Genomic DNA, 27,881 nt, shown 5'->3' with positions numbered 1-27,881 from the left:
CTGAGCACCTGCAAACCATGCACATGTCATCAGCGTGGCTTATAAATCCCAATACCATAACATAATATAATTAACATGACATAACACATTGAACAGTCAAGAACCTTGCTACCTAGGTGTCCCTGCTTTATTGTAAATACCATATGGTTTTGTAGATTTGTATGGGGCCTGAAAGCCTACCATATTTTGGGGACTGTTTACTTTCTACTTTTTATGTCATTCTAAACAGGAAATAATCCCACCTCATATGTTTCATTTACAATAAAACACATGGTTAAATGTGCAAGCAAAACAATATTTTATGCAACAAATTGATTGTTAAAATATAAGAAGACAAAACAGCCTCTGCATTCAGTGTGTATGTACCATGTTTATTAACAGCAACAAAAGCAAAACAAAAGGCTAGCACAAGTGTTTACGTTGCAGAGCTCAGTACAGCATAAATAAAATACACGTCACAAACTGTTACTCTTTAAAAAAATGAATAAATTAATAAGTTAAGTGGTTAAATGCTCACAATATGCATGTAAAATTAGAAAACACATTACTAACTACAAAAACTACAAGGTATACTTTACAATTCTTTTTCTTTTCGCTCTCACCCACTCTGCAAATACAAAACACTCCTGTCCTGTTCATAAAAGTCTTAAATGCGTATTCTAAAGTCTCATCGACACTGTATAAAGTCCAGGACAGGGGAGATGGAATTGGGCCTTATGAGAAAAGATGCAACTCTTCTTCCAGGCTGTACAATACTAAGGCCTAACGCTAAGAGTGGTCCTTCTCATTTAAATTGCTTTCAGGAAGGAAATGTTTCAAATGAGTTAACATTGAAGAACTGTTTTGCGATTGACACACATTTAACACTATCAATAGTATTTGAACCCTGGATACAAACAGTCCTCTTCTTGAGTAGCGTGACGAAGAAAGTTAGGTGAGGTGAGAAATTGTAACACTAGTGACCAAGATACAACGGACAAACAAAAAAGAATATGAATTAAAAAAAAAGAAAAATACAATAAAGGGAAACAAGTGATGCCCACATAAAAAAGAGAAAGTTAAGTATAAAAAAAAACTCTAACAACAAGTTCTAGTTGTATCACAAAGAAATATTGCAGCTACAGTATAGAGTGTGGCAGGTGATGGTTGACAAAATGAATCCTTGTGGCTCGCCCCACAATGTTCTTATCTATCTAGGAGTTAAACATTAACTTTGCTGTAAAGCAAATTATTCAGACTAACATCATCATGATTTAGGATTTCCCCAATGGTAATGTGTTGATTACATATACCAATCCCAATTACTTCAATACGCCTGCCTCGTTGCCATACTCAATATTGAGATGTACCTTTTTTCCAACAAATACTCCACTCACTTATTCTATCTCCTGATAATTTCTTGGCCCCTCCTCTCCTCAAGACCTATAACAGAGGCAGGGAGCCACAAAACATCATGAGATTCCTCTCCTGATCCATGGCCCTGTCGTGCCTTTATAAGCTAGGCGGGTGAGACATGACTAAGGTGATGAGAGGCATGTTAAAATAATCGGTCTAACCACACGTAATCATGACAATCAAAACAAAGCCTCTCAACTCCCCATCCTCGCCACCTTCCTCAATATTTGAAGGCCTACCAGAGATTCATAACAAAAGGTACAATGATACACACAGTAAGCATTGACCTCAATGCAACACTTATTATTGTGACCAAGCCAATTGTTTCAATTCAAACTCACCACGCTCAAAACAGACTCACCCATACCAGCGAGGTCTGAGACTTGCAGTAAATGGGTTCTGAAGGTTGAAGACGTCCAAGTGGTTGCTGTACAATTATCTGATAATGGGACCCAGATTGCTTCTGCCCATGAGGATGTCACTCCTCTTGTCAACCTTCTCTGAGTGGGAAGACTCATCCAAAGTGTACGTTTTCGAAATTACCTCTCATCCATTCACTTACAGAGAATTTGTCCGGTTTAGCCCCCATTCTATTTTTGCCAAAATGACAACCATATTATCTCATTATTTAAAGGATTCAGTTTTGGCCACGCAGGTGAAAATTGCCGTTCTCACCTCTAGCAATGACAGGATACGCTTTTACTCTGAACCACCAATGGATCCTGGTGCTCGTTAAAATTACACCTGGAACTAAATGAAAGGATGAGTCAATTTATGACAGGAATACTGGGCCAGTTCTTAACACTAATGCTTTGTGCATGATCTTGAGCTAAGAGGGTAAGCACCGTTATGCTCCAAGGGCTCCTAATTGCCTGAAGGAGGAAACAGCAATGAGAATCAAGGTTTTGTAGGATAGCCACTCCAAGTCCACCTGCTCTGATGGTACATGAGGAGCAATTTGTAACTATTTGGGCAAATTCCCTGGAGGAACCATTTTCTTTCTTGTTTGATTTAGGAGAATTATGCCTTATATGATTTTGGGAACCATATTCTCTTGTACTGTCAGACAGCCCTATTGTTTTTTAAATGCCGTTATTGCTGCCCACTGGACCTTAGGAATGGCGACTGTGACCAAACGGTAGGAAGACCAAGTCTTGGGGGCACACTTATGTAACGGGTTACACCATGCAAACTATGCCTCACTTGGAAGGAAGACCAATGGCGCAAATAGTACTTGCCAGTGGAGGGCTGCCTTCACCTCCGAACTGATTTTGCAGCTGCAGTTGATAATCCTAGTTCTTGCAGTCCCTGACACTAAACCTCCAATGCCGAGTGGCGGAGAAGACATGCATTCTGTTCTGGCATATCAGGGTTTCGTAACAGAGCAAGGACCACTGATAGCTCCAGAAGGAGCGGGAGCATGCCTCCATGGGCCAGTGCAGTACCACCAGAATTATCTGCCTCTTCTACCCCCTGATTTTCTTGCGGATCCTGGGGATACAAGAAAATGGTGGGACTACATGTAGGATGGCCCTGGATCCAGATATTTAGCATCCCAACCACATGCTTCAACATCTGGAATTTGGGACCTGAGCAAGGGACACTGCTACATTTGTTCATGTGCAGAAAATGCCCATCTCAGGAAATCTGAATCTGTCTCAGATCAGGAAGATTGCAATGCGTGACAGAGTTTGTTGCAGTGATGAGGGGGACTGCTTAGCACATCCACCACCACATTCAGGACGCCTTGAATGTAAACTGCAGCCAGGGACAGCAATTCTGTTCTGCCCTAAGAAGATTCTGTTCTGCTAATTACAGTATTGATTTCACCTGTGTGCCTCCCTGTATGTTAACATAGGCCTTTACAACTGTAAAGCTGTGTTTACAGTTGTAAAAACACTGCTTGCCCTTGCAGCACCGTAGAGAACAGGTGTAAGGCTTCTTGGACTGATGCCAGCTCTCTCCAATTAGTGGCCCTCCCTCCGGGCCTTGCCATTTCCCTTGTGCCTCCAGGATCCCAGAGCTGTTCCTGAGCCCAGCTGCCTGGCGTCTGTCGTGAACAGGACTGAATGTGGAGGATCCAGTGGTACTCCTATGGCCAGATCCTGGGGTACTAGCCACCATAGCATTTGTAAGCATATTTCTGGAGTCACTGGTATCCCCTGCCGGTTCCTTGCGCTGGCGTTTTTAAGGTTTCTTGAATTGGCAGAGTTGATGGCATTTGTAGGATGACCATTCCGTTGTAGGAATAATTCCTTAATATTCAACATTCAAAGACTAACGTCAGATGGAGGGTAATAAGCAGTTTATAAGAAACTGGTCTTCTGTTGCTTGTGTTGGTCCTTCAACCAAGAGTGTACTTATCTAATGCAAAGAAATGAATGCATTTTAGACATGTGTGCATGTATGATTTAAAATAAAACAGCTTTTTATTGAGAGAAAGATATCTGTTTCTTACGCATATTCAATAGAATTCTCCCATCTCTCTGTTAGAAATGTAGCTTAGCCTGTACAACAGAAGTCAATCTTTGTGGTGGAAGATCTAACTGGGCAAATGACCAGTACATCCACTGAGGCCTAAGAAGGAAGCTTTTCCATTTCTAATATGCAGAAGCAAATGAAAGTCAGTGCAATTTAGTGCTGGCAAAATCTGGCTTTTTTGATAAGTAGCTGTACTGATACAAAAACGTAATGTTTTGTGGCACATGGTCTTGATAATTTGGACCAATGTTGTTACTGTTTTCTGGAGGTTTCCAGGCAGCAACAAAGGATCTTCTTTTTACTACATATGTCATGGAAATAGATTGCCTTTGCACTAAGACACATTCCCTTCTGAAGGAAATGTCATGCAATGTTTGATCCAAGAATGTTTGCCAAGAATGAGGTATAAAAATGGAAATGCTAATACCAACAATTGTTCCCTTTCTCTGAAGTGTAATCCGATGATTATTGGGAGAACTACTTCAGCAAGCATTTTTACTAACCTGTTGCTAAATTTGTTAGTACTTTTCCAACATGTAAAAAACCCAACATACCTGCAATTTTAGTGCGTTCAGTCTGAATTCTGTAGGCGAGAAACACTTCAGCACTGTTCTGATCATTTACGAAGGGCGATTTCCTTTACCTGCCAATTGTATGCCAACGGGGATCTGAATTTCAGCTGCGATAATACAATGATAAGAAATACAAGGAGAGTTGTTTTTCGATTGCAAGTCCACCAATCCGATGACTAGAATGTATACCTATTGTGTCCACACAACTACATCACCAAACACCTTGCTGTCAGAGGCGCCCACTGTGCTCCTGAGCGGCGAGGAGCCTAACACGTTTCTGAAGGTTGTGCCAACCAAGCCCCTGCCACTACCGAGCACACCTCTTGGTATATGATGGTGCTTCCCAAATACAGTTTCCGAGGCTAAACTAAAAGAGCAGACCTTGAAACTCACTGATCATGTCAGACGCCATAAAACAACTTTGCAAAAAACGACATGGGAGCCTTTGCAGAAACCAACCAGGTCAATGACCATCACCTGGCAATAAAGAAGATATTCTTATAACACTTTGAGTTACACTTCAAATGCTAGGCCACATATTCAATCATCTGGGCCAAGAGAAACTATGAACTGAAATCCCAAATTCCCCTTCAAAAACCTTTAGTCCAGCAACTTGATAGCTTTAATTTGATTTCAGGGGTGAGAAGTAACACCTCAGTGGTGGAGACCTGGACTTGAGCTGCTCTTGAATCTCATCAACACCATCATCAAATCAATCCAAGAACTATGATATCAACTTGGTAATGCTGATTGCCAGTCAGGGCTGCTTAGCATTCAACAGTTGGCTACTACTTCTGAAAGTTGTCAGCGACATGTTCCTTCTTTTTTCCTGAAGCTATTGCAGTGCATCTTGGGTTAGCTTCACACCATAAGAACTTTTGGATGATGCATACCATGCTGATGTTTTTTTTTTTACCAGCCATGCAAGAATCAATGATATTCCTTAAATAGCTAGAGGAGTAAAAGGCAGCATTTGAAGCATCAGCATGTTTCATTGCACAGATGTTTTACTATCCGCCCCCACTCTGATTACATGCCCGCCTCTTCCACATTGCATCTAGCCAATGCCCAGATGCAATACGAACCTCTGCTAGCCCGTTAATGCATCGCACTTCCATGATTTTCCATCTGAATGACTCCATTTTACAAAGCTGAGTGGAGCTAGTATATACTCCAAATGTATCCCGGCTCTTCTGTTTAAAACAAATGAGAACTTTGTTTTAAACCTTATTCAATAGGTAACAATTTGTGCAAAAGCATTTTTTCCTGTTTTTGCAATAATGCAAAATGATTATGAGCATCAGTGCATAAATGGGCAAGCCCATATAGCCCCTAGAAGTGCAGCGCCTACCCTCTTTGGTATGTGCACATGGTCGGGGAAGGGATTCACTTTTTTGTTTTCAAAGAGAGGTGCCATAGAGGGAATCTTCAAAGCATATAATGGCAGGGCTGAGCCAATGTGTGGCACAGAATGCCTTGGGAGGTTCCGCTCGAAGAACAGGATTTCCACCACTTACTGAGCAGGCACATTTTGGCTATCAGAAGAGAAGTTATCAGCATATAACGTCATGAAGAAACCATCCAATAAAGAAGACTGTGGTGAACGGAAACAAAGACCTATTCAACTTTCTTTTTTCATCATTCATGCATCGATCAAAGCAATTCTTTCCCCAACCAAAACATTTTCGAAATGACAGAGAATATCCAAATGTCCTGAATTTTAAACAGTGCAGTTTCCTAACTGGTAAACAGAATGGTGACTGAATTATTGTTCAGGATTCTGGTGGAGTGCACATCCTGTATAGAGGACCACTCCAAGCAGATGTAATCTTAGGTAAGTCTCAGGTGAGTCTCCCCAGCCCACCCAATGACAATGGGGTAAAGATTATAACTTTGCATCATCAACCTCCTTTGCATCCTCAGTGTCACATCACATGTTTCCACTGTTGGTGAAGGCCTTTGGAGAGGACTTCTCTCCCACACATACCTGGTTGAAAGCTATTGCAGAAATAGCCCAGCCTAGCCAACCCGTAAAAGAATACTCATTGTCATTACAAGAAACCTTATGGAAAGTCTCATCGTTTCTGACTATTCCCATCACAGGTGGTACAGCTTTGGGACCATGTCTCTCTTGCCCCCCACGCCCTTCACATCAGACCACATTCCCATCTCTAACTCACCATCAAAATAGCTAAGCTTCAGTCTGTCTGCTCTACTCACAACCTCTTTTAAATACTTGGCAAATAAACGACCTCAAGAGTCACTTCCTCAGTCACTCATGTTTCACTCAGTAATTCAATTCCCTGCGAGTTAATAGGTAGAATTGTGGTTAAACAGTTAGAAATAGACCCAGCTAACTTAAAGAGTAAGAGCTAGCCGTGATACAATAACCACCCCACGCGGAGGTTAGTTATTAACTTTGCTTTTCTTTTGACTACTTACTTAAGAACATTGTGTTACTTTGTCAGAGTGGCATACATGTCCCCTGGTCAAACGAGTAGTAGTCCAGGTGTTCGTTATGAAAAAACAGCAACCAGTTTGTCTCATGACAGTTTCAGCAATCGGAATGGGTGGTCTTCGCTAACATTTCTAAGGAAAACATGCATCGTCAATGTACCAGTCCCCTTTTTCCATGTATTGCTAGTTCTAGTGCCTGAGTCAAGCCTCCCTGGTGGAGGTAACAGCACCAATGCCGACAGGTAACAACATGGTTGGTCCTTCACCGATGAACAGTGTCTGGCAAGTCTTCTCTTCCTAGGTAAAAGTTTAAGTCACCAAACAACAGTTGAGGAAAGGCAGCAGCAGCGTCAGCATCAAACTGACCCGCCATGATCCAACCGTGATGCTCAGCCCTTTATCGTCCACCTGCTTGTTTCTATCTGGATGGTTAGTAGTTGATCCAGCTGTGCTATGGCTTCAGGGCTTTGACTGGCTCAGAAGATTGTCGGACATCGGTCCACTCCTGCATAGTGTTCTGCAAAGCCTGAGTCTTCTCCTTGTCCACTTGAACATAGTCCACCTTCTCATCTGAGGCGACGGAGGACGTGGAAGGCTAGATGGAAAAGGAGAACATTGTCATTACAACAGCAAGACAGCAAGGTATAAACCCGCTCCACATTTAGACTGACTCTTCTTCATGAAACTACTGCTAATCATTTTACTATAACAGATAAACATATGTTGGATCACAATTCCACAGCAGCTTACAATATTTTTATACCAGATAAGGATTCCCCTATCTGATCTGCCCAGTTGTTGTGTACTCTTTGCAAGAAGACCCTCCATGATCTAAACCTTCACTCATGCTTAGTATAATTGTTGTAGTGTTTCGTTCAAAGGACCTGTTGATGCATTTCCTTTTTAACTCCATGCATTAACTAGCCTTTCAATTATTCTTTCTAGGACTGGTTAGACAGAGCTTTCACTCCATAGGAGACCTGAAGCCTGAACAATAACCTAACATTGATTTTCTGCTCATTGAAGCGTTGTGACCTTAGGGTTTGCTCACTGCATCCCCAAGGGCAGTGCAGCACCGAACGTGTGTCTGAAGCTTTTTTGGTATTTCGTACACTAAGAAATCAGGGTTTGCCTTTCAACACAGTGAATACTAAAGTAATGTAGTCCCCAGATGGGTCAGCAATTACCTATGGATCCCTCACCCTGAGAACATGTACCATAAATATGTAGGGACATAATGACCACATTGAGTCTATCACGTTTGATCTCATTGTAGCACTTGAATTTGCTGCAATTTTTGTATATGCCATACTAACAATGCATATGCCAGAAATGTATTGGGCAGTGCTCCTTTGGCTGCTCTGGGAAACAATGTTTTTGGCAATACAGAAAGTAAATCCTATTGGTGTGACACCATTTACGTATCTCTTGGTGGGACCGAAATGTGTGGCCACAGTTGAAGACCTAGCTGGGGTTAATGGACAGTACAAATGTTTCTGTGACGTGTTTAGCAAAAACAATGCGAACACACCTGACTCATATTAACTATTAAACTGCTGAATAGAGTGTGAACCAAGAGCAGTCTTCCTTGCAGTCAAATGTATGCCCTGAACCAAACACTGCAAAAACATCTAAACAAATATATTAAACAGATGATGCATTAGGGATTCACTTCACCAGTGCCATCTCCCCTTTAGACCCAAAAGGTTTTCAGACCTACGAAGCCGTAAAACCTGCAGTGCCATATATAAAAACAGATACTCACTTTCTCCTATCAAAGTCTTGTCAGAGTAGATTTGCTCTGCAACTATATGTTCTCATTTATATCTACAAATTGCCTATCAATTTAGAGTATGAGACGGCAACGTATGGAAGATGCCCTTCAATAAAAAATATTGACTATTTCAATATCTAGTTATGCTGTTTCGCGAATGTTTGGATGTCTTTGCAATCATTTAGATAGATGCGTTCTTAGTGATTCAGACATTGACAGTGAACTTGAGCGCCATGTTAAGCCAATGGTGTGCCACTTGAGGGATAACTACTGTTATGCTAAATGAGAGAAATGTGAATTCTATATACGATTGGTAGAATACCTAGGGGACTTACTGAAACCCAAAGCCATTTTTGATTATCCTCGCCAACTCCAATTTCAAAAAAAGAAATTCTGTAAAATCTAGGCTTTACCAATCTCTGTCATCTAGTCCCTGAAAAAGTTCTGCTAAAGTGATCCTGCTAAACTGATCCTGCCCCCACCACTTAGTCACCCAGATGCTTCACTACCTTTTCTGGCAGAAACAGATCCAACCAGCATTGGGACACACATGGCCTTTTGGTCATGAAAACCATCACGTAGAGCAATAGCAGGTAGGAAATGATCGGCAATCAAGTCCGCATTCACTGTGCAGCAACATATTCTTTTAGCAGCTTGCTGCAATGTAATTTGGTAATTAAGAGAAACAACAAAAGATGTGTTTTTTTTCGTGAAACACAATAAGCAGAATGGGGGAGGACTCCCTACGTGGCTAAAGTAAATCTTAGGTTTGAGTTTTTTAAAGGAAAGAAAGGACCTATATGTTTTTCAACATCTGGTTTTCAATAGGGAATTCTCTGTAGCTAAGAAACAAAATACAAATATTGGCCAATCTTATACAATAGATGGAGGAAAAGAAAAGCAAACTGTCATCAAGGTGACTAGGGCAGCTAGCCATTAGAGGGTAATTAAAAAATGACATTTATTTGATAATAATAATAAATATGATAAAGAACTAATGCACGAGAGAAAGAGGTCACTATCACACGTTTACACCGTGTAGTAGGGAGATTAAAGAGACCGGAGACGTCACAGATTTCAATAAATTCAGAATGAGTAAAGATTTAAGGTGTGTGGGGAACCTTTCTGAAACCTATATATAGTTAATGAATTGGTAATTGCTAGGAGAAAGTGATACAGAGCTTTGCTCATCCCACAGAACCTCGTGAACATAGAAGAACAATAAAAGAAAATATAACTAACCCTGAGAAAGACCATGACCCCAGATGAAACTAAGGATGAAAGAAATGAGTCTCCTTATGGAAATCTATGCAATTTCTGCAATTGTAGGACAAAAACATGTACATACTGTTAAAGAATACAGATAGGGAAGAAACCTTATTGTTTAACAATAGAAACAAGTGTGTATATGGAAGACTATGAAATGCTATTGTAAACTTAGATAGTGAGAAGAGCATTAGACACTAAATGTATAGCTTTTGTATTTAATTTTGAACTTTTATCTTGTGACGTTTTTTGTTGTGATATTTGTCCATGATGTATTTAACAGAGGAGATTTGTTACTACAATATACTAGGGTTTGACATACATCTATCATGCTGTTTTGATACATTTTTCCTATGGGATGGTCTATTGGTTTGATGTACTATGGATTACTGTTGATTTTCTATGTATATATTGTGATGAATCTGATGATGTCATCACTTCTTTCGAAGCGGTGGCCTCTCCCCATGTGGCCAGGGGAAGGCAGCCACTACCTGATCCCGACCTTGGGGGTAGATTTATTAGGGAGGATCACATGGGGGAGGCGACCCTAACGGGGGGAGGGGTGGTTTGACATCAACAGATGAGACATGGTACCCCCCTTTTCCTGTTAGGGATACCCCTTCAATTCCCCATGCTTTAATGGCATATTGTGATGGTTATGTTCAACCACCCATGAAAGCTACTGAGAATACCTTCACGTATTCTACACATAAGTTACCAAGAACTGAGTACTATTTCCATGCTTGTGAAAGTACTGCGACGAGAAAGCTGAATGGAGTAATGAGGATCAGCAAAGGCGAGAAGACCAAAATGCGCTCTAGTTGCTGCAAGCGCATAATAGGGGCCAGGACATTTAAAAACACTAATCAGCCGACAGTGGCGAGATGCTGCTTGGGGATGTTTCGCCCTCTCAATGTTGACCAAGGGACTGCCAAGCCAAGAGGTCAGTGCAGGCAGCCGGCTCAGGGACAAGGAGGGTACTAGGCACAGTTGAATTTATAAGTGTGTAAAGCAAGTGAAGTTAAGGTTGCACATCTATCAAGTAAAGCACATGAGAAAGCTCTGGCAGGAGAGTAAACTAAGCAAAGTCAAGTTGGCAAGAGTGTAAAGCAACTTACATGAGGAAGTCCTGGTAGGAGAAGACACCAGGCAAAGCCAAGACTGAGAAAATGTTACATTAAAGAGGAGAAGAAACCTGGCAGGGGAGTGCACGAGGTACCCTAGGAAATTGGAACCAACAGCAAGTTGTTCCATATACCATTTGTTTTTTTGTTGGTCAGAGAATTCCAAGGAAGACTCATACCCTTAAGAGTGTACAGAATCATGAAGAGAGAACCTAGGGAAGGAAGCAATCCCCTGGAACTGTGAACTGCATCCATTATGAACCTTTGTGTTGGAGTTACGCCTTTCCTTTTTGAACATATGCGAACTTTCAAGGCCAAAGACATTATCCTTTTCACCTCAGTTTTCTTTTAGAATGGGAGGCCCAGATTAGAATTTCGGACACAGTATGTTTTTGCTTTGGACATATTGACAAAGGACAGACCCTTAGTTTTGGTTGAAGTAGGGGAACGGCTCCTAGAATAGGAACAGCAAGGCATTTTCCAACCCCCTTTTATTTTCAATAAGTGTATAGCCAAAACTATACAATCTGTGTCTGTGTCTCATTCCTGTCTTCTCACAATATACTTTTGAATTTTATATCGGAGGAAATGGAGTTCAAAAAGGCTTTAAATGCTTTAATAAATTATAGTTGATTTTGTTGTATGTGCCTTGAATGCTTTAGATAGTAACTGAAGAATTCTTTTGATGATTGAATTAAATCCATGGGTTGAAATATTATGAGGGAAAGGGAACTCGGAGCGAGCGACCATATCCCTACACTATTCTTATATATATATGAAGTCTGAAAACATTTATAATAACTATAAGAAACTATTACATTTCTAGTAAAGAAGTTGCTACTTGGAAACACTAACTAGTGTAAGATTTATTTTCGTGGAGGAATACAGGTGATGACTAGGTTGACCGTGCACTGCTGAACAGCCCTCAATTCTGCATACTAACCTCAGCTTCCTTTTATCTAGAACTATTATATGCTAATTTGTGGACACACATGGCACAGAAGATCTGCCAAACCCTTGCTTTATAACTAGGCAGTCAAGCCAATTTGTATGTAGGGATTACTTAGGAAATGTGTAAAACTGCAGGTGGTGCACACTTAAGGTGCGACTGGTTAACATGTTCCATAATTGAGTATCGAACGTAAGACATCCCTTCCATTTGCGCCCTATTGCTGACAGTATCGGTTGCTTGGCTTTTAAGTAAGAAGGGAAGGGTATGGCAGCTAGGTTGTTCTCCCAAAATCATGATGATAAGAACTAAGCTTACTCTGAACTGTGGGCCAACTAGAAGTAGATAATCTTCTAGACAGCCACTAAGGACCCCAGCAGCAAGCTATACCAAATTCAGCCCTCTATAGATGCTCACTGCAGCATGCAGACCAGCAAACCAACAAACCCACAAAAGGTATCCAGCATCCTGAAGGGAGTAACGGCTTTTAGACCACCCATGCCACTATGTTATTTGTTATGTTATTTATCTTACCACTACCGCCAGCATCACCTGTACAGGCGCGTTATAAATCATATACCTCTATCATGTATACTTCAGGGCACCAGCCCCCCCCTCCCACCTCCCTCTGAAGTTACCTACCCGACAGCAATGCCCCGATCCTTCCTGAAAGGAGCGCTTATAAATGCCAGATCGCTCCCAGCTCACGCCCTGGATATAAATGACTTGATCACATTCGAAGACTTGGGCCTGATTGCCATCACAGAAACCTGTTAGCTACTTGATGGCTTTGCTATCCTCAGAAGCGACCAAACCGACTGCAGAGGTGGATGCGTCGCTCTCATTTTTAAAGACGCCCTACAAATTAGACTTACCAACAGCTCTATGGAAGTGAATTGCAAGCTTCTCTCAGTCAAGCTCTCGTCATCCCCCTCAGACTCCACCACCATCCATCTACCGCCCACCTGGTCCCACCATCTCCTTCGAAGAGGACCTCATCCACACTGGGAGAAAACATCAAACCTACCTCTAGAACCATACTTCTAGGGGATCTAAACGTAGGCCTATACGACCCCTCAGACACTATTGCCACTGCAGTGGCCAATGTACTCTCTTCCCTCGGTTTTAAATGCTGCACAACGGCCCTGATCCACAACAAGTGTAGGATTCTGGACTGGGTAGCAGAGCTGAATAGCCAGATTACAATTTCCTCCTACGTCCCTTGCCGCTGTGCTGATCATCACGTCCTGACTTTTTCACCTTTCCCCCTACCAAACGGCAATCACCGGCTCCTCAAGCCTTGCCCTCCACCTGGTTTCATAGCACCAGGAAAATGACCAAAGATACTATCTCACCCCACTCCTACCCAAGCACCTAGACTCAACAGACCCGAGGATCCTCGCAGACATCTACAAAAACACCTTGACAAAGGCTGTGAAACGATTGCCCCACTAGCTCCCCAGAGGGCCAAACTGGCAGGACACACTCCTGGTTCATCCTCGAACTCCAGGCTCTACGTACTAGAAAATGACTGTTGGAAACCACCTGGAGAAAAGTCCCAACTGACTCCACCAAACTCTCCTTCAATATGATTGTAGGAGAATATAAACAGGCCATCATTGCAGCCAAATCAGCTGCCTACAACACCAAAATAACTAATGTTAGCTGGAACTCCCAAGAAATCTTCAGAATACTCAGAGCTGGAAACGGCATCTACCCCCACCCTCCACCACCATTACAAAAGATGAGACGTGGTGCTCAAACATCCAGAATGCTATCTGGTTGAAAATAAACGCCTTATAGCAGGAAATAGCCGGGAAACAAGCTGCAATCAAAATGACCATTTCCCCCCTCCCCCTTTCCCCTCACGAAGCCCCAAACTCTGCCTTTTCACTTTAGAGAAGTCTCATAAGCAGGCAATTCCAACATTCTTAGAAGTCTAGAACCCTCTAGATGTAAAGGGGATATTTGCCCAGCGAACATCATCAAAGACTGTTCAGAAGCCGTAGTCCCATTCGTCACGTGATTCATCAACGCCTCCTTCACATCAAGCCTAGTCCCAGTCAGCCTAAAAGAATCCTGGGTCCTCCCATTACTAAAAAAACCCACACTTGACCCGTCAGCACTCAAAATTACCACCCCATCACAACGGTCCCGTTCCTACTTAAGATTCTGGACAGGACGGCCTACATCCAAATACAACACTTCCTAGAAACAAACCACATCCTGGGAAAGCACCAATCGGGCTTCTGGCCAGGACATGGTACGGAAACTGCACTGCTAGACCTGAAAAACCAGCTCGACAACTTCAAAGACGTGGGAAAGCCAGTGCTCCTCCTCCTCGACCTATCAGCTGCCGTTGACCTGGACGACCATAAAACATTGTGTCACCAACTCACAGCTGCCGCCAGTTTCTCACAGGAAGCTATGACATGGGTGGCATCATTCTTGGAAGGAAGGTCCATGAGAGTCTTCTCTGACACCTTCAGTGTCCCACCTATCCCTATCCTGTGCGGCGTACAGCAAGGTTCTTGTGTCTCCCCCTTCCTCTATAACATATTTACCAACCCCCCTCTTCGACCTCCTGGCCCACATTGGCATATCCTACACCTACTATGCTGATGACACCAAATTCCTCCTCCCCCTATTAAGAAACTATGACGATGACTCCCTCAATATCAATAAAGTGCACTTGACGATCCAGGCTTGGATGGCCATGAACCATCTATGCCTCAATGATGACAGGACGGAGATCTTGCTGGTGGGATCACCAGTAACACTCAGAAGCTCAATCCCCAATTCACGTCCTTCACAATTGATGCGATACAGATTTCCGTCTTGGTTTCAGTGAAAACGACTGGCGTCCATTTGGATGCCCCCCCTCTCCCTCACTAAACAAGTGAATGTGATTGCCTCTTCAGCCATCTACACTGCAAAACTTATTAATGTAGCCAGACAATTCCTCACACCTACCAGCTGCCTTTACCATCGCCTTTGCAGTTATGGGTGCAAGACTTGATTACTGCAATGCAATGCCCCAAAAACTTTGCAAAGGGTACCAAAGAAATGTCCCTGAATTTTGCCACAAAGTGTGGGGTGGAGGAGGTGTTTCGGTGAGATAACAAGGTATGGGGAGAAGGTAGGGCATGGGGAATTGGGGCTGGGGTGTCTCCCCCCACATTTTACAACAAAATAAATAAGCAAAAAAAGCGGTAAAACAATACTGCTGAGAAATAACACAGAGCCATGTAAAGATCTTCCAGTTTACCGCCATCCCTTTCCACCCCTTTTTCAAGACATCATGCATGTTGGGTCTGAGTGTACAGCTGCTACCAGATTAGCTCCCCCCTAATGTGTTTATATTTATCCAAGTCCTCCCCACCCTCCTTACCTTGTGCATGCCAAATCCCCACAGCTCTCTGTCTACCTATGATCACCAGCCCCTGTTTAACCCATCCTTGTGAAGTTTCAGGATTCAGATCAATGACAAAGAAGTGGGTGTGGGCTTTGAAACAGTATCTACTTCTGGATTGACGCATTAAACGCGTGGATAGTAGCGGCATCGCCAGAGGGCTGTGTCTCCTCCAGGGATCCAGGTCTATAAGAAGGGTTCCTGCACAAAGGTCTAGTCCTTGGTGTTTCCGTGCAAGGGAAGGGCTGGTAAGGCAGATGCTAAAGAGGCCATAGAAAGCTTTGTTACCTTTCGGTGAGGGCCAGGCGAATTGGGCTTGAAATCCAAGGCTAAGTAGTCGACGCTGCCTGTGCTCTTTTTGGGAGCTGGACTGTTTGTGCCGTTGCGGACCGGAGAGGCAGACACTGGATTTTGCTAATGGATGAAACAACAAAGAAAACAGCTGCATATGAGTTAAGGAAGTAAGCAACCTATACAGGATTTAACAGCACAGCTAAGAATGTTCTGTTCTCATTTCAATGCATTTATTTTTTAAGAATTCCACATTATAACTCTACCACCGAGCCGCTCACGCCTCAAATAATGTTCAGTTAATATTAACAGCATAAACCATATAAAGTGTTAATGTTCATGAAATTCTACATGGAGACATTTTAGAACCAACTTAGATTGCTGGGCCTGTAGAAGAAAGTTCACCTGCAGTTGCATCGGAGAGCATACCTGAGGTTGTTGTAAACAGTATACCTGGGGCTGTAGAAGAGAGTGTGACTGGGGCTGCAGTAGAGCGTTCACCTGTGTCTGAAGTAGAGAATTCATCTGGGCTGCAGTAGAGAGCTCACCTAGGGCTGCAGTAGACAATTCATCTGGGCTGCAGTAGAGTTCCCCTGGAGCTGCAGTAGAGAGTTCACCTGGGGCTGCAGTAGAGTTCCCCTGGGGCTGCAGTAGAGAGTTCACATGGGGCTACAGTAGAATGTACCCCCGGGGCAGTGGTGTGGGGAAATTCCCCGGGTTGTGGTGGAGGTATACAGGGGGCTGGGAAATGGAGGGGATTCTAAGAGCTTCAGATGGGGAGTGACCCAAGATGCAAATGTGGATTAGTCCCAGGGCTGCACATGGAAGTATCGGAAGAGCTGCAGATGGATAGCATTCCAGAGCTGAGAGGAGTCTCCGGCTGTAGATAGAGACTATTCCAGGGACCAAGGATCAGGATTAGTCTGACGTCTGTGGAGGAAGGGCATTCGCAGGACAGTACATGCAGAACATCCCCAGGGCGTTGATGCAGAGCAGACCCTGGGCTGTGGCATTAGGTTCTGCACATGACCGCAGATGCAGTGTATTCCCATTGCTTTCGATGGACAACATTCCCAGCACTTTGGAGGGAGAATATTCCCATGGGTCAATATGGAAAGTAGTCCCTGGGCTCTGCTTAGAGAGTAACCACGTGACTGCATATTTGACAGGTTCTCAGAGGGTGTGATAGAAAGTACTCAAGAGGCTGCAAATGGAGAGCAATCCAGGGTTTAAGGATGGAGGCGATTCCAAGTTGGACTGTGGGTGGAGGTATTCCAACGGTAGGGAATGGAGGACATTCCAATTGATGTGGATCAAGTGTATTATGATGGAAGAGGGTGCAGGGTATTCCTAAGGCACCTTGATGGAGAGTATGTCTGGCTCTGTGGGGAAACATCATTACAGCGTATGGCCATGCACAGTATTCCATGGTTTTGTCCATGGAGTTTTCCAGATCCTGCGAATGCAGAATAATCACAGGGGGTTGCAGATGGAGAGTGTACATGAGCTGCAACCTACTGGGTTGCTGCACACTGTGCTGCAGTGTAGTGTATGCGTAGGGTTGAAGTGGAGTGTAAACCCAGGGCTGTCATGGAGAGGGTTGTAGTATAAAGTGCGCACAGGGCAGTAGCAGAGGGTATGCCCGCGGCTCCGGAAGAGAGTCTTCCATAGTGATAGTGGAGACATTGGTCCAGGCTTTGCTACAGCGACTGAAAGCCCAGGGCGGCCATGGAGCATAAACCTGGCCCTGCAGCAAAGGTTGAAGAGTAGAGTGCACCAAAGCTGCTGTGGACTTCATCATGCCTGGGTTGCAGTAAGCAGCAAGGAATATATGCCTAGGTCTATGCCGGACAGTGATTCCAAGGCTGCAGCGGAGCCACCTCCCAGGGCTGCAATGCAGGGTTCATCCAGGTCTGCAATGCAGGGTTCATCCAGGTCTGCAGAGGTTTGAGTGCAGAGGCTATTAAATGAACTAGGACTGGCCAATCATCAGTTCCCACATTGTTGCTCAAGGACCGGTGGCCACCTATGCAAACTAGTGTCTATGTCTACAGACCTAGATCTGCGTTGGTGTCGCCGGTCCACACAACAGATTCTGATCCCCTTATGGACACTCGTGCCCACTGAGTTCCTGTGCCCTGCTCCACAGACGTTGCTGCCACTAGAAGGGCAAATATATCCCCCTGTGTGTGTCTGCAGGAAATTGCCTACACATGCAGCTTGGTTCGGCATCACCTTAAGCTTTTCCATCATGGTGACTTGCATACCAATGGCCATGGTAGTCCAGGCCATTGTGAGAATTTCTGGTGATGCGTGAGGCTTCTGCAGTAGCTTCTTTCTGAACGCGTGTGACTCACATCCTGCGATCGCTCGTGATTTGATGGCCTCTTCAATTGAATATAAATGAAAGTCACAATGGTTGACACGCGCATGCAGTCACATCAAAGAGTTATCCATTGTTTCATCTTGTACTTGAGCTGTGGTGTGGAATACGTGTCGCTCATAGTCCACGTTTTTGTGGATCACAAAATGCCTATTTAAGCAATGTTTCAACTCCTGGAAAGACGGTTTCTCATTTTCTGGCATTTCATATATGATATCCCTCAGTGCTGGGCCTACTGACAACGTAAAGAGACCTCTAATGGGTCGATCATCTTGGGATCCCATGACATCCACATACACTTCAAAGACATGCATGCACCAGGCCCAGCGGGGCCTGAGGTTTGTGTTATCAGTCATGTCAAATTGGAGCAGATGTCTTCAAACTGTGGGGCGCGCCGCATCACAGGGGGGGCGCCAGAGCCCAGCATGAAATTAAAAAAAAAAAAGGAAAAGAAAAATGTTTTTTTTTTTTGATTGGAGAAAAATGGGAAGGGGCAGCTCACATGGTCAGACTGGACCACTAAACGGTCTTAGCACCAATGAAACAATGGCCAGCAGTTGCAAATGGATAACGCTTTTAAATCCTTGGTCACAGACTGTTTGAATAGTACCCAAGGGGTTGTTTTTGTTCAAATGTAAACAAATTGTGATATTTAAAGAATATTCAGCAACAATGGTCAAAACTACTAGCTGCATAGTGAAGTAACTCATCAAACTGGCCCACATTGGCCAAAAAAGTAGCCCATTTTGACTGGCCTACACTAACATTTTGCATTTTTGGTACGGTCATCACCCTACTGCCCTATAGGCCAGTACACGCCTGCCGGCTCATCCATAATGGGTGGGGGGGGCGTCCACCCACTGGCCACCTCACCCATTATGGAGGAGCCGAGGAGCCAGTCCAGTGAAACACTGAGCACTCCCTCAGCTGCTTTTTCCAGCAGAGGGAGTGCTCCTTGGCTGGCTGAACTATCAAAGGGAAACACTGTTTGCCTTTGACAGTTAATTTCCCCAGCCGCAGATGATCACTAAGCCATGCAACGCTGGGGGTGTTTTGCTTCGCTAGCCTTGCATAGCTCATTGGAAATGCTGGCTAGGGCACTGCATGTATGTATGTGCGAGGGGGTGCTCCTGCGCCTCCTCGGACATACAGGCAGAACAACCTGGAGCGGGGCATTTTAGCAACCAGGCGCAGGCCCCAGCAGAAGGTACGTTTATGGCGATTTATTTTTTATTTAAATGTGTATGGATGTGTGTATGCTTGTGTTATGGGACTGTGGTGGGAGCAGGATGGGCGGCAGCACTGGGATAGTGGTGGGGGTAGGGTGGGGAGAGCCCAGGGTCTGTACTGGGAGTAGGGTGCGGTGACGGCACGCAAACGTTCATGGCGATTTCTACATACTGTCCATCTGGCACTTTTGGGTGGGCCCTGCCTGCCCAAACTTTGCACAGGGGGGGCCCAGGCCAAAAAAGTTTGAAGACCACTGAATTGGAGGGAGGTTTCCCATAGAAGCACATCAGCTACTGCTTGAGGGTGTGGATTAGCGACCGCTTCCTGGCCAGAGGGGCGTGTGCCTGATCTGACATAACATCACTTGTTAATACAGGGCTTGATGTGAATTCTGTCTGATGCTTGTGTGGTACTTTATTAGGTTACTAATGCTGATCTGAGATCATGAAAACCTAGGATATAGGTATCAGGGGCTTGCACTCACCCCAGCACTGAAGATTGACCTTGTTGTTAATCCTGTGCGTCTAGTGTCCACGCGCATCAACAGGCAGTGGAACGCGGTGCGTCAATAGCAGGCGGGGTCACGTGATACACTGAAACCGTCTCGAAGAGCAAGCCGCTCTATAATGCAGCCTCACGCAGGCCCGAATGGCCAATTTCAGCTACCACAGGGAGTGGTCAGTGGCGTGTGAGAGCATTCACGCTGAGGAAAGGACGAAGCGAGGAGTTCATGGCACCGTTCCGCGGTCTTGGGATAAGTGTGCACGTGAGCGCCACAACAGGGGGCTTCTGTGAGGGGGCGTAAGAGATGGCAGGTGGCAGTGTGCTGTTTGGATGGGTGTGAGTGACCCAACTACTCGTCACCAGTTTCATGTCTCACCGTGCACACAGCCAAAAGACAACCGGACATGTAACTAACGTTTATTTCCGGAACCTCGCCCTGCTCCCTGCCACGTCACTTCCTCCCACCTTTTGCTTTTGGACCACCCTTCACATAGGGAGGCTGTCAGGCTTTCAATAGAACATTACAGGGCCATGGTGAAAGTAAAACCATATTCAATTGTGCAATTCCAAAGTCTTATTTTGTTTCTGTAAAAAAAGCAAAGAGATATTTCCATGAATTCATTCGGAGTGGGGACTATACTAGACTTACCATTGCAACATAATTTTCCTCGCTGTCCCCTGAACTGGTACTGGTGATACTCTGTGTCGACACCGGCCGACAATATGGTGAAGAGCCAGAGTTTAGAGTGTGTCTGTAATGAGAGGTGTGTGACAACTTGTCATAGGCAAATCATAGAAACATGCAACGTTACCTCAGTTGAATATGCACCGTACATTGAATTGGCGATAATTTATCTCACTATCCATACACCAGTGTAACCGCAAGCATGGCCCGTGCCAGCTCACTGTTAACAATATGTTTAAATAGGTATAAAGAATCCCTATTAACATGAAAACATCCTACTCCACCAACGGGGATATAGATATATGTAATACAATAAAGAGCAAGATGATACGTGTTGTTTACTTGCCTCCAACCCCCTCACACAAAAACTCTATAAGGTTTTCCAGCATCACTAGTCCTGAAAAAATGGACTGTCTGCTATAACTGATTTACACAAATGTATAACAAGTTTATTATTCAAATAATTTAAACTGAATTTAAACAAAAAACACTACCCTCACCTAACACAGTGTACTAAACATTAAAAAACAAATATAAAACAAATGTAAAACATCAAATAACTTATTTATACGACACAAAAGATATCACATAACACACAAAAAAATCTCAATGTGTCACTAAAACAACAAGCATCCCAACATGTTTCTGTTCTTAACTGCCCAGTTCAGGCGAACATTCTTCAGGGGATAAATTTAAAAGCATCCACTAATCTCTTCCACACCGTGTTGAAAGGGTAGATTCAGGCACCCAAGAGGGTAAAAGGAAAACAAACTCCAAGCCTTTAAATGGTGAAACTTCAAAGCACGTCACAGAATGACAAATTTGCTGGAAATGGAAACATCCAACCATAGATGCTTTGAGATTGTGCAGCAGCCATGGCTCCTCTGAATCAAGTGCTGGCCGAGTATGTTTGAATGCTGCAAGTGGAGTGAATAAACCCCTCTGGGTGTAAAGATTGACTCTGTACTTTATTGCTTGATCGTATGGATTTTTCCATTTCAACTTGTTCATTACTGAATTGTGAATTGCAGTCTTGATCCCTACATTTGTGGAGGTGTGGCGATACTCTAGCGGACTGTGACGCTTTGTTGAAGTATTGATTTCTCATTTGGAGGGAAACCAGCAAATTTGTCATTCTGTGACGTGCTTTGAAGTTTCACCATTTAAAGGCTTGGAGTTTGTTTTCCTTTTACCCTCTTGGGTGCCTGAATCTACCCTTTCAACACGGTGTGGAAGAGATTAGTGGATGCTTTTAAATTTATCCCCTGAAGAATGTTCGCCTGAACTGGGCAGTTAAGAACAGAAACATGTTGGGATGCTTATTGTTTTAGTGACACATTGAGATTTTTTTGTGTGTTATGTGATATCTTTTGTGTCGTATAAATAAGTTATTTGATGTTTTACATTTGTTTTATATTTGTTTTTTAATGTTTAGTACACTGTGTTAGGTGAGGGTAGTGTTTTTTGTTTAAATTCAGTTTAAATTATTTGAATAATAAACTTGTTATACATTTGTGTAAATCAGTTATAGCAGACAGTCCATTTTTTCAGGACTAGTGATGCTGGAAAACCTTATAGAGTTTTTGTGTGAGGGGGTTGGAGGCAAGTAAACAACACGTATCATCTTGCTCTTTATTGTATTAGACACAGCTCACTGTTAACACCACTGCATAAAATAGACTCCCATACATTGTTTGTGCAGACATGTGTAGGTAGCGTAAAAAGTGACATACAGTGTCGAAGGCAAGTCAGGGGCCATAATATAATAATATCACAAATTTAGACATTACAAATATTTTTTATTATGAGACAGTCACGACCGCCGTTGTCTATTATGTCAGATTTCTCCAGCGTCTAAGCATTTTAACAAAGGTGATAATATTACGCAATTCAATGTATCAATCTAGGCGAGCGTAACCCTCTCACAGGAAATGGGGGTTACAATTGAGCACATGGTTTACCTTTTGCTCTATGTGAAATGCATTTTTTATGTCTAATGAAAGGGACATTTTTACTTTGTTGGTCGATCCAGGTACATTACTTAGACAATAAGCCCTTGGACTGCGGGCCATTACCACAGTGAAGGGTCTTATTGCCATTAGTACCCCGGCCCGTTAGACCGGGGTACTAATGGTGGGGTTTTTCCAGCTGCGAGACAAAGTGCGGTCCAGATCCAGTGACATGCACTCTGTGCATTCACATCGGTTTCCAGAGTCTGTAAGGCTTCTGACACTAATGTATGCAATGGGGCTGGCCAGTGCATCTCTTGCACTGCTCTCTAGCCCCCAGGAAGTGCCAGGGGCCTGATTATCAAAACCTTGCCATTGTGCAACGAAATGAAGCAAATTAATGTAAGAGCAATTTTGTTGCTTAATTGCTGAATGGGTTTAGCTCTCAATCCGAGTTATCTAAAAAAAAGGTTCACTGGGACAAAAACGAAGAACCCAGACGTGGACCCCTTGCTTACTGTGCTCAGGGAGGCACAGCTCGACCTCACTGATGAGGCCCGACTAGGCAGAAAAACGTGTCTGGGGTTCGTGTTGGTACTTTTGTTCAAAGCAGGTTTGCCTGGCATTTCGGTGTGGGACTGCCCTTGAGGGCGGGACAAAGACTAATATGCAAATGGATATCCTCCTTTGTGAAAAGTACAGTGAGCAAAAAGCGATGGCTGCGGACTCTCAAAGTTTGTCAAAACCACCGAACAGGTTATCATGCCATGTTCTTTCTAGAGAGGGGCGCCTGCTACCTTTTTTGTATTTTTGTAAGGAACTTGGGGTTGGTCACCCTAAGTTACCTGGGGGCAACCAGACGTGGAACCCTTGCTCACTGTGCTCAGAGAGGCACAGCTCCACCTCACTGATGAGGCCCGACTAGGCCGAAACACGTGTCTGGGGTTGCTGTTGGTACTCTTGTTCAAAGGAGGTTTGCCTGGAATTTCGGTACTGGACTGCCCTTGTGGGTGGGACAAAGACTGATATGCAAATGGCTAAAGTACAGCGAGCAAAAAGCGAAAGCTGCGGACACACAAACTGGGTAAAAACCACAGAAAAGGTCATCATGCCATGCTCTTTCTAGAGAGGGCGCCTGCTACCTTTTTTGCACTGTTTTATATACTTGCGTTTGCTGAGTAACATGAAAAGACGTGCAATAAACATTTATTTTCATGTCATGCGGCAAATAACAGTTAAAAAAACAGTTCAATTATTTTATGCACTCATGTAAACATGAGTGCATAATAAAGATTGGGACAAAACCTGCTTCCACATTCCCTCGTATCTAAGCACTTGCTCGTGTGTAAGCACATGTGCAAATGGTTAGATCATCTGAGCACTGGCCACTTTTGACGCGCCAATCTAAATTGAACGCAACAATGAAAATAGCACCTCCTCTGTGCTTTTTTCATGTGGGTTCATTTTTTGAATCAGGCGCACACATTTTGAATGCTATGTTTTAAGGCACTTTGGATCGTATTTATAATAAACTAAGCATCGACTACTCACAGTTGACGGGACCAGGATTTGGTGACCGGTGATTTGAACGGAAGCTCATCGATAACTGCAGTGTTTCTCAAGTCCAGGGGGGATGGCTTCGCTGTGAGGAACAAGCAAACACGACACATCAACAACACAAAGAACGCTGCACTTGTGTGTCTGCAAAGGATTACAAACTGAGGCACAGTACTTTGCTGAAACTGCTAACATTTACATTTCTAGGTACTAACGTCTCGGGAGGATAGCTGGAGGGGCAACGTGCTCGCCTTGGAAGCAAGACGACAGGAGCAACATAGGTTCGATCCCTGGGTCCGCGCTTAGAAACCTCTGGGTATTAAGCGCGTTATAAAATAACCAATCATATATCATGTCCATGTTCCGACTCCCTCTTATGCTTGACTTCAATGCTTCTGTACATTCATTGGAGAAATACGCATTTATTTGATGTCTCTTTTATAGTGCTGCAGGGATTTCGAATTGGCTTCAGTGTGCTTGCTGACATAGGAGCAGGAACACAGACCACTGCCAGACAATTGTACAAACAGGAAGAGGAAGCGCTTTTTTGATTTGTGCTCATTGCAGACATGTGCGCATCACAGTATTCTCAAAGGTGACCTGTGATTCTTTAGGGGGGGTGGGGTGCGGGGGCAGGACAGTAGTGCAAATATGTGATGGCCCGCCCCCTAACATTTTCCTGCTCTAATGTATGACTGGTTCCTACCAACCACATTGTTGATGGAGCGCATTTCAGAGAGACCAGGGCCCGTCTCTGTGAAATGGGGTAAAAAGAAAAAATATCATTGTTTGAAGGATGAAAAACCAAGCGGGAGAGCAGCGGTTCAGTCCACTACTCTCCCACTCGAAATAATGTGCACAATAGGTTTAGAAATTAACCTCATGCACGCAGTGGAAGGTCTTGGATTTTTGCGCATTTCAAAGGGCATCCTGTTTGTTCGCATAGGTCATGAAGAAGTGCACCTGTCTGTGCGCAACTAGGATTTGTGGATTGGGCTGCACCATTTTTTAGGCGCAAAAAGGGCGCTGCACTAGCGCAGGGCCTCACTTTTTGGAGAATGTGCGCCACCGTACTGCCGTAGCTCCAGATGGCGTCTTTGCTTCTTAGCTTTGGCTGATGGAGGGGCACAGGATGGGCTTCAGCTGGGAAGGCCTCTCTAAGCACGAGAGATCTCGGTGTCTTTGTACACTTTGCGCGGTGGCGCTTCACATGCGACCAGAGAAGACGCCTCAGCGGTCTGTTCTCAGCGTGCTTGATAATAGCCTTAAACTTGGGGGTGGGGGGGGAGGGTTCTATCACTCATAGGTATTCCAGAGGTCCTATATTCTGAATGTCCACTAAAATAGGGTCAGAAAGAAAATTTGATTGAATGGTCAGAAAATGTAAAAGCTCTCCAAAGGTCAAGGATCAGAACCCGAAGTTCAGACCTAAATTATTCCATATATAATAGAAATACATTGCAAAAATAAATAAGATAAAAATAACTTTCTCTGTAATACCTAAGCCACCAATCAGGCAAGCAAGCACAATTAATATAGCATCATTAAAAAAGACTTTAATATCAATGGAAAAAGCATAAAGACGATACAAGGAGTGGTGCTATGCGGAGCTAGCGGATATAGAGGGGCGGGCTACGAGGGATGTTGCAAGCCATGGGGAGGTGGAGGGAATTTCCTCTGTACCTTTGGGACTGGATTAATGACATTTTAATGGCTGTGCTTCTGCCCAGCCATCAGATACATTGCTGGTTCCACCCCTCCAGATACTCTTCGCTCTCTCTAGGTAGTGACAAGGGGGTTAGCCCCAAAGAGGGTGTCATAGCTCAGCATTAGGAACACCCCCATGCACCCTGGTTTGATTCGTGAAAGAAGGCTGGGTTGCCCTCAATGTGTGCTCAGGCTCGTCAATGTTCATCTCTACTGATTTATCATAGTTAATCAAGAGTACCGCTAGCTCCCCAAAAGTCTCTATAACTGAGATGTCTCTTGATATGGACTCTAACATTCCCCAGAAACAGGATAGTGTCATCTGCATCTAGTGCCATCTTATGCTGCATGTGCCTAAATGATATGCCCCAGATGGTATCGCCATTTCTTCCATTGTGTGACAAGTGTGCCAGCGCTGGGGCAAATATAAGTGCAGACATCGGGCATCCCTGACAGGTACATCTCTCGATTCTAATTGGCTCAGTGGAGTTTTGATTAGCCTGGATTGTTGTGAATGGGGATTGAAGGTTAGCTAGAACCCATCCCATAAAATGTTGATCAAACCCATATGCTAAGAAGATTTAATGTGAATCAAACACAGCCGACACATGTTTCGAGCAAAGCTCTTCTTCCAAGGCTGAGGAGGCTTGGCACTAGAACTGATTAAGGTAGTTAAGTATCCGACAATTATAAGTTGCAGCTCCGCTATATAGACGCGAATGCGTATTCAATTGTGGCTGTCAGCCAAAACAATAAGGACCGGCGTTTCCGCCCGAACTGATGAAATGGAGCCTCCATTTCATCAGTGCGCCAATTCCACTTTTGTCCTTTTCTGCCACACACTTCTTTCCATATGCTAAGAACACATTCGCTGTGAAGACCCAGTTCACACTATCACATGCTTTATCTGCATCCAAAGACAAAAGGACCCATCTCTGCTGCGAGGAGGCACGTCACTATTAGATTGTGCGTTGAAAGTTGTCAAACGTAGAATGCCCCTGGATAAAGCCTGTTTGGTCCGCATCAATTAACTTAGGGATGATATCCACCAATCAGTTGGCCAGAATCTTTGTGAAAATGTTCACAGCACTATTTAGAGTGCAATCGCCCTATACAAGATGCACTCTAGTGGATCTTTCCCAGGCTTCAGTAAGAGTATGGTTCTCGACGCCATCATAGATCCTGAGATCAACCCTGATTTGAGGGACGAGTTAAAGACTTTTATCAGGTGGGGTGTTACTTTGGTGCAAAACGTTTTATAGACCAAGGCCGGGAACCCATCGGGTCCTGGCGCCTTCTCATGTAGGAGTGCCTGGATGACTCTGCCCACCTCCAGGGGCGTGATTGGGCCTTCCAGGCCCTTTCTATCTGCAGACGTGAGCTGCTGAATGTGTGCTGGGTTAAGGAAGTCACCCAAATCCGCCCGATTCTCCCCATCCCCTTTCCGTAGTTCCTTATAAAGGTCTCTGTGATTCAGGTCTTCACATCTTCCCCATGTCTAATTTCACCAGTGGAGTCTCTGAGCGCTCGGATGCACTTGTGTATTTTGGATTGTTTCTGTTTGGCCACCAGAATTCTGTTTGCTATGTCCCCTTTTAAGTAGTAAAATTGCCCAGTGTTTAGGACTGCCTGAGCAAATGGACCTGCATGCAGCACATCCTGTTTTGATTGCACTATTTAATGATTTTTTGCTTTGTGTTCCTTCTCCCTGACCTCGGCTTCCTGCTCCATGTACCAGGTCTTTGGCTCTTGCAGCGGTCCTCCAAATCAACTCCCCTCTAATTATTGCTTTTCCTGCATCCCATATTAGGCCAGGATATAGCATTCCTTGATCATATTCCTGAAAATAATTGTCTACATGCTGCCAAGTCACCTGATCGCTCAATGTTGTCCCATTAATTTGCCAACGTGCTCGTTCACGGGGGGAGGTGCTAGGTCTACCATAGTATGTGTAATTAGTGCATGATCTGCGATCACCATCATCTCTGTATCAACTGCTTGGGATCTGGGGATTAGCAAAGAGGTGATCAGGAGCAGTAACTTTTATGGACTGCTGAGAACAACATGTAGTCTCTCTCCCCTGAGGGTGAAACCACCATGTTTCTTTTAAGTCTGATTTTTAAGGCCCCAGACATTCCTTGAGCC

At 44.1% G+C, this 27,881-nt stretch overlaps 1 protein-coding gene across 1 annotated transcript in view; it reads right to left on the bottom strand.

Annotated features, from left to right (window-relative positions):
- Positions 1-350: 350 nt before the first annotated feature.
- GAB2 (GRB2 associated binding protein 2) overlaps positions 351-27,881 on the bottom strand; it is a 700,601-nt gene continuing 673,070 nt past the window's right edge. Inside the window, exons 7-10 of the mRNA XM_069639931.1 lie at positions 24,024-24,114; positions 20,488-20,590; positions 15,719-15,844; positions 351-7,500 (exon numbers count right to left, since the gene is read on the bottom strand). Of these exons, the coding sequence (XP_069496032.1) occupies positions 7,357-7,500; positions 15,719-15,844; positions 20,488-20,590; positions 24,024-24,114 (464 nt within the window). The 3' untranslated portion in view covers positions 351-7,356. The remainder of the gene's footprint in view (positions 7,501-15,718; positions 15,845-20,487; positions 20,591-24,023; positions 24,115-27,881) is intronic.

The sequence above is a fragment of the Ambystoma mexicanum genome, chromosome 7q (assembly GCF_040938575.1).
Source record: "Ambystoma mexicanum isolate Mex_15411 chromosome 7q, UKY_AmexF1_1, whole genome shotgun sequence".
NCBI classification, from domain to species: Eukaryota; Metazoa; Chordata; class Amphibia; order Caudata; family Ambystomatidae; genus Ambystoma; species Ambystoma mexicanum.
Note: the sequence above shows the minus strand (reverse complement) of the source record. Positions and strands in the feature narration are given on the sequence as shown.